The sequence below is a fragment of the Amborella trichopoda genome, chromosome 4 (genome assembly GCF_054954075.1).
Source record: "Amborella trichopoda isolate Santa Cruz 75 chromosome 4, AtrichopodaSantaCruz75HAP2 v2.0, whole genome shotgun sequence".
NCBI classification, from domain to species: domain Eukaryota; kingdom Viridiplantae; phylum Streptophyta; class Magnoliopsida; order Amborellales; family Amborellaceae; genus Amborella; species Amborella trichopoda.
In genome coordinates, this window is record NC_142339.1 from 53,111,950 (window position 1) to 53,119,934 (window position 7,985).

Consider the following 7,985-nt stretch of genomic DNA (forward strand, 5'->3'; position numbering starts at 1 on the left):
TTAATTATGTTTAAAAAATATGGTTAAAAGTAGTGGAATAAGACATAACGACTTATAATCTCATTAAAAGTATGACTTTTATTAAAGTAAAATAAGATTTTATATAACCTATATCAAATAATTATAAAAAAAAAAAATTCGATAAAAAAACTTAAAAAATTAATTCTAAAGTACGCCAATTATGAAAAAGAGGAAGGTACGAGAGAGTAGATTAATTTTCGCTTAAGCTTGGTAGGTTTTTCCTTTCAACCAATCTCTCTCTGAACCAACACGCGCCAACCGATGATTTCCTATCCTCGACATGTCCGCTCTGTCAGAATCTTCTATACATGTATTTGCCGATTTTTTATTACTTCCTTTTAATTTTTAAGAATCCATTTTCTCCCCAAAATTTATTAATTTAAATAAAAACCTGCTTTTGTACAAGAAAACTCTTTTCCTCTTTTCCACACCTGCCTTCACCTGCTCTGCCCAAATTAATTACTCTCATCGAAAAAAAAAAAGAAAAAAAAAGTTCAAAAAAGCGAAAAAAAACAGAGACGAAAATAAAAAGAAAAGCCGGGAGAAAAGAGGGAAAAGTAAAAGAAAGAAAAGTTAGGGTTGGATGTTAGGGTTTTACTGAGCGTCCAGCCTTCGTAACTCTCAACTCTCTCTCTCTCTCTCTAACACTGTTTTGACCTTTAAAGCCATTTCCTCAACAAGAACCCATCCCCTTGGTCCCTTTCTTTGTCTCTCTCTCTCTCTTCCAGGTCTCTGCTCAAAATGGCGTACCACAAAACTGCCATTCAGTTCAGAAAACCGGTTTTCTGAACACAAAAACCACCATGGCCGCTGCTCTCCCTCTCTCTCTCCTCCTCTTCATCCTTGTTTCCACTCTTCCTCTCTCTAAACCCGATCTCGAAGGTGACAGAGCCGCCCTACTCTCCCTTCGAAACTCAGTAGGCAGAGCCCTTCAATGGAACCAGTCTCAGAGCCCATGTTTATGGCAGGGCGTCACGTGCGAAGGCAACCGCGTCACGGTCTTACGTTTACCGGGTTCTGGCCTTGCGGGTCAGATTCCGGTGGGTGCTTTCGGAAATCTGACACACTTACGAACCTTGAGCCTTCGTTTCAATGCACTTTCAGGCCCTCTTCCCTCTGATCTCGCCCTGTGTACGGATCTCCGAAACCTCTATTTTCAACATAATCAGTTCTCGGGTGAAATCCCACCGTTCATTTCGAGGTTGCAGAATCTGGTGCGCCTGAACCTCGCCGGAAATAACTTTTCCGGCGAAATTCCGGCCAGTTTAAACAGCCTGACGAGGTTAGGCACGCTCTATCTCGAGGACAACAAGTTCACTGGCGAAATCCCACAGTTGGATCTGCCCTTTCTCATGCAGTTTAACGTCTCGTTCAATGCATTGAACGGCTCGATTCCTGCCAAGTTGGTCAAGCACGGTTCCACGGCGTTCGAGGGGATGAGCCTTTGTGGCCCCCCACTCGCCGATTGCCCTAAAACTACGACCGACACTCCGATAAATTCTGGCAGTCACAGTGGTCGGAAAAAGTTTCCGGCTGGTGCCATTGCCGGAATTGTTGTAGGCGCGGTCGTAATTTTGCTCCTGATAGTTTTGGTGATCTTGTACTCCAAGAGAAAGAGGAGCAGCAAGAGAACCAGAGCCGTCGATATCTCCACGATGAAGGGCACTGATGTTGCGAGTGACAAGGCATTTCCAGGGGACGGAGAGGGTGGAAATATTCATGGTTCGGCAGCGGCAATTCCAAAAGAGGAGACAGTGAGTGGTTTAGTTCCTAAACCTGAGATTAGTGGTGGTAAAAAGCTGGTTTTCTTTCCTGGTGCTCAGAGGACATTTGATTTGGAGGAGTTATTAAGGGCTTCAGCTGAGGTTTTGGGTAAGGGTAGTTTTGGAACTGCATATAAAGCAGTTTTAGAGATGGGTACTGTAGTTGCAGTGAAGAGGTTGAAAGATGTGGTTATTGGGCACAGGGAATATGCCCAACAAATTGAGAAGGTGGGTTCAATGACCCATGAGAATTTGGTGCCCCTCAGAGCTTATTACTTCTCCAAGGATGAGAAGCTTCTTGTCTATGATTACATGCCAATGGGTAGTCTCTCTGCTCTTCTTCATGGTAAGCTTTTGGGCTTTCCCCTTTTTATTGTTTGTTATCTTTTCATTGTTTCAAATTTTTAGTTTTGAGTTGATCTTTCTAGTCTCTTTATTTGGGGTTTTTGAGATCTTCATAATTGTGATGATTTGGGGTGGAAAATGGTGTTCTGTTTCTTAGTTTTTATGAGAACAGAGGATGTGAGGTAATACTAAGACAATGCTCACTCTTTGTTCTTAAATAATAATTGGGTGGGTGGGTAATCGGTTATTTTGTTAATTATTTGATGGTATTTGAGGTGCAATTTCGAAATAGTTTCGAAAAAGATAGAGATCATGTTGCATTTTTGTGGGCTCTTGTCTTCCTCCAATTCTTTAAAAAATGAGGAGATTATATGTAGATAAGATGCATTTTGGGGATTTATATAAATTGATTTGTTATATTGGTTGTTTTGTTGATTTATTTCCCAATGTTATTGTGATATTTTAGAGAAGGTGCATTTTGGTATTATTTTTTAAAACTATTGGGGCTTATTATCTTTTGGGGTTTTGTCTCCCTTTGCATTAGATAAGGTGCATTTTGGAGTTATCTTGTAAATAATGTAAATTTGGGGTTTTCTCGTCGTCTGTGTCTGTTCTTGGGATAGGGAAAGGTGCATTTTGAAGATTACTGGGAAGCTATGGAGATTGATTTGTTTTTTTTGATGGAGGATTTTCTTTTTGGTATGAGGATTAGAGGTGCATTTGAGATTAGAAAATCAAGCTTCTCATTTTAGGGTTGGTTTATTTTTTTCGAGAAATAAAATATTTTTTTTTGAGAAATTTTATGGTGGGTTTATTTGGTGAAATTTACTGTGATTCTTGAAAGAATCTTGTTAATAAAATTAGACGTGAATTTTTTTTTCTTTACCTTTCTCCTCTCCTTTGTATCTTTTGGGGGAATGTCACTGGAAAATGCCAATACACATGTGCTACAGAAAGGGCTCTTCAAAAATCATTTTTGTTGACCCAGCACTATAGATAAAAAATAGCACAGAAATGGAGGCCCCAATTTGTCCTGAAACCCCAATTTTCTTGTGCAATCAATTTTTTGGGATAAGGTATGCTCGATTCAAACCCACGAGTGTTACAGAAAGGGCTCTGACCATTTTCAGTGTTAAGTTTTCCATTGTCCCGCTTTAAGGAAATAAGGAGGGTGACCAAATTTTCCTTGGAAATTGATCTGTATTTTTATCTTTTACAGAACCTGAAAACCCTGCAATTTGTTATTCCCACTTATCAGAATCTTCTCTTTCTGTAAATTACGGTATGAGATCACAGGAAATCCATTACCGCAATAAGAAAATCCATTTCCATTTTAATGTATTTTGGTTGGAGTTGGTCTTTATCTCGATGTTTCTACACTCCAACCTGAGAAATGGTCACAATTTATCATGTTACTTGCTAGGAATCTTCTCTTGCTGTATATTACATACTGAAGCATCAGGAATTCAATTATCAATGATATATAAAATACACCGAAAATCACCGCCATAGTTGAGAATGCACATGAAGTGAGCTCTATTTTCATTTTATTTTTGATAGTTACTAAATAAGCTCGTTTAGACACATTTTATCATAAATTTTGCCCTGTTTTGACAGGCAACAGGGGGGCAGGCCGCACGCCTCTCAACTGGGAGACACGCTCGGGCATTGCACTGGGTGCCGCTCGTGCCATTGAGTATCTCCACTCACAGGGCTCTACTGTCTCCCATGGCAACATCAAGTCATCCAATATCCTCCTTACAAAGGACTATGAGGCTCGTGTCTCTGACTTTGGCCTGGCTCAGCTTGTGAGCTCTTCCGCCTCCCCCACCGCCAACCGTGTTATTGGCTACCGCGCCCCTGAGGTCACTGATGCCCACAAAATCTCTCAGAAAGCCGACGTATACAGCTTCGGCGTCCTGTTGCTTGAATTGCTCACTGGAAAACCCCCCTCCCACTCTTTAACCAATGAAGAAGGGGTGGATTTGCCAAGATGGGTGCAATCGGTTGTTAGAGAGGAGTGGACAGCCGAGGTTTTCGATTTGGAGTTATTGAGATACCAGAATGTGGAGGAGGACATGGTGCAGCTTTTGCAGCTTGCAATGGACTGTGCGGCACAATACCCTGATCAGAGGCCATCGATGCGAGAAGTGGTGCAGAGGATTGAGGAGCTTAGGAAGAGTTTGATTGATGAAGCGGAGCATAATTCGTCACAGAGGACGACTTCAGTTAATGACTCGGCGCCGCCCCCCTCTGTTCTTGATTGAGAGGGTGGGTGTGGGAGAATAGGGCCCTCTGTTATGCGATTCGGTTGTTACTCTCCCTCGCTGTTCACATTGGTTTGCTTCGTTAGTACACAACTCACTCTCTTTCTCTCTCTCTCCCTCTGTCTCCGTCTCTCTGGAGCTCCAGCTCGATGGCTCGGGCATTGTTGGTTAATTTGGTTGGATCAACAACTGTGTATCATGGTTGGTTTTAGCATCTTTTTTACCTTTTCGATTGTTTGGAGAGCTTTACTTTTATATAAACTTGGTTTTTTCTTTCGCCCGCCCTGTTCAGCGCTTTCGTTTGATGTTTTAATCCTTTATTCTTTGGGCCAATAACAGTAAATTGTATGTTTTTGTTCTACAAATGAGGCCCCCCGCCCCGACATTTGGCTCGTCTCCTATCTTTTGATGACCTCGGGACCAGGCATCCAGAAAAGGAGTTATTATAGAGGGTTACTTTCGTCAACACGTTCACGTTCTGTCTCTCTCTTTGTCTCTGTCTTGGTTCGTTGAATGGGGAAACGTGCGGTGATAATTAAATGCAAATTACTCTGTAATTAATAATCGGCATGCGCTTCCCTTATTTCGGGGTTAAAGGCTTAAAGCGGCATTTGTGTATATTAGATAAGGGTGTTATGGTAATTTATGGTGGTGTTTTATTTTCGTGGGTATTTTAAGCGGGACCGTGCTCTCCGGGTACTGCCTGATGTGGCGCGATATTCCTGCTTTTCTCTCTGCAATTAGGACCGGACCAGCTGGCTGGCACTGTTGCATTTAGTCAATGGGAGGCCACCACGTGTGCTGGTTTCATAGCCAAATAGGGGGGGTCGTTAAAACTTCGAAAGTAGGCGTCATGTGCTTTCAAGGGCAGAGAGTGTTGACGGCCGTTTACTTTCTAATTTCTCAATCCATTCGCCTGTTTCCCTACACGATATTTATTATGGTTTCGCTGCATGATATTTTATTATAAGGAACAAGTTTATATAAGGTTCCAACCTTACAATGTAGAAGGACTATATATGCGCGTAAAAAATCCTGGAAAATATTATTTTAATGCTGAAAAAACTTTTAAATGATCATCTCGACATTGAGATTAATGAATACGAAAAAAAAAAAAAAGATTTTAAGTTCCAAAAATAGTGTATCTTGCAACATATTATCTAGACCGTTCATTTTTAACTATTTCATATGTTTATAGATCTATTTGATTTTAACTATTTTTGGAGTTTAGAATTTTATAATTAGATATAAAAATAGATTGTTAGATAATCTTAAGAATTTTTTACACCAAAATTATATATTATGATAAATTTTGGAGGAGCGTTTTAATTTGATTGTTTAAAGTTACAACATTGTAGAAATCACACCCTTATTATAATGAGATTGTATAAAGGTATATATCATGGAAATTTATACATACAGTTGCAACATTGTAGAAACCACACCCTTATCATAATGAGATTGTATAAAGGTATATATCATGGAGATTTATGCATACAGACCAACTTTTGTACAATGAGGTTACAATCGCTCTCATCCTTTCCATTTCAAATTGTTTCGACTCAAATTGTTTCGATTTCAAATTGGGTGGTTATAAGAATCATTGAAAATACTTAAAGTTCAAAATAAAATAAAATTATAAGACTTCATGACTAGTCTAAGCGATCCAATTTGACATTAAATGATTAGGAGTGATTATGACCTACTTGTAATAAAGATAAATATTCTCATTATATACAAATCTCATATACCATACAGTTTACTTTCCTGCATAGAGTTAATTAACATACCAAGGCATGAGAAGTGAAATCAAACGGTTGGGTGTATTAGCTCTCTTTTAAGAAATACTTTTAGGCGTTTTGTACGCAGCAAATCGTACATCCCAACCTCTTGATTTCACATATGAGGGCTTGGGGCATTTGTGATTTTCTCTTAGCAAGAGTAAAGAGCGTCATCGGATGTTATTATTGTGCGCCGAAGCTTTAAACCCGATAGGTTACTTCTTTGGCAAATAAAGTACGAGAAATAAAACATGAAATGCATACACAAAAACACAAATATTTATGTGGTTCACCCAAGAAGCGGTAGCAAACCTTTTTAAACCGCTCTCATTTTTTTCTTTTTACTTCTGGCAACCATTACCGACAACATCATGTAGAGACTTGAGAACAACGAGAAACTGACTTTCTCTCTAATTTAAAAATGGGAAACAACCCAAAATCTGGAAACCATTACCGACAATACCAAATAGAGACGCGAGAACAACGAGAAACTGACTTTCTCTCTAAATTGAAAAAGGGAAACAAACCAAAATCTGGCAACCATTTACCGACAACATCAGATAAAGACATGAGAACAACAAGAAACTGACTTTCTCTCTAACTTAAAAAAGAGAAACAATTCAAAATCTATGTGGGAACTATCACTAAGAACAAGCCTATCAATTTCTAAGAGTTTACAAAAAAACCATCATTCCCATATAGTGACCCAAATATGGCATACAAATTCTCTACACTTCATCTCATATATCTATATAAGATTAGGAATCCATATTAAATAGGAAATTTCATATTAATGTTACATATATCTCAAAAGACCAAGAGATATATTTAAGAGTTCTAATTCTATTGGATTTTTATTTCCTTTAGGAAGCTTATCAATATCAATCTCACATAATAAGTAAATGTCTCAATTCCACATAATATGTGAATATCTCAGTCCCATATAATATGAGATTTTCTTATGTAGGTGATTTTGGATAACACTAAATCCAATAGTTGTGCCTCTATTTGTTTGATAGCAATATTTGCCTGGTTTTCCACCAAAATTTTAATGTATTTAAAAGGAGTATGAATCTCGCAAGAAGCAAATGATTCGGAACAGGGATAAGGAACTAACTTAGTTTATTGGCTTTTGATAGAGTAAAATAATGGATCATGATTTATAGCTGACCCCAAATAGTCGAAAAAAAGTTATGATGATGTATGTTCCCCGTCTCTTTGCAAAATTGTGCTCAATTTCATATCACAAATATCAACAAACCTCTCTCTAATGTTCGCTAAAAAAAATGAAGACCGGAGCTTTATGGGAGGCCCTCTTTGTGCCTCTGTCAGAGGTGTTCCAGAAATGTCTGCGATCAAGTAAATAGCTCTACAAACTAATGGATAGGATCGAGTTGGAAAATGGAAAGATTTGTACAAGTTATACCCACATGAAAGGGCGTAACGATCTAGGCATTTTTTCGAAAAGAGGCTCGGTGAAATAGACATGTATGTGAAGATGTGGACTACCAGCCACCAGGACGGAAAGGCCCTATGAAGCTTTAAGTTAAGTTATATACCTGATTGCCCTCTAAAATTTTCATTCATTTAAGAGGAGTATGAATATCACAAGAACGAATTGGTTGGGAATGGAGTTACGAAATTAGATCAAAAGGAAATTTATCAAAATATCGGTAAAAGATTAGCTATTTAGCGTTTTACCTGGATTGATTTAATTTTGAAACATATAATTATAAATTAGAATAATGGCGAATGCGGCTAATGATAAATGATCCATCTCTAGTGAATAATTTGATAATTTTTTTTTA

The 7,985-nt window shown here is 38.4% G+C and overlaps 1 protein-coding gene across 1 annotated transcript; it reads left to right on the forward strand.

The window, feature by feature from the left end:
* The first annotated feature begins 728 nt into the window (after window positions 1-728).
* On the forward strand, window positions 729-4,673 carry LOC18421935 (putative inactive receptor kinase At1g48480). Its single transcript, XM_006826846.4, has 2 exons — window positions 729-2,130; window positions 3,747-4,673. Exons 1-2 carry the CDS (start codon window positions 825-827, stop codon window positions 4,394-4,396), a joined length of 1,956 nt encoding a protein of 651 aa, XP_006826909.1. The 5' UTR covers window positions 729-824; the 3' UTR covers window positions 4,397-4,673.
* The last annotated feature ends 3,312 nt before the right edge of the window (window positions 4,674-7,985 follow it).

Coding starts and splice junctions, on each gene's coding strand:
- LOC18421935 (XM_006826846.4), top strand. CDS start 825: ATGGCCGCTGCTCTCCCTCTCTCTCTCCTCCTCTTCATCCTTGTTTCC. Junction 2,131..3,746: donor TCTCTCTGCTCTTCTTCATG/GTAAGCTTTTGG, acceptor CTGTTTTGACAG/GCAACAGGGGGGCAGGCCGC.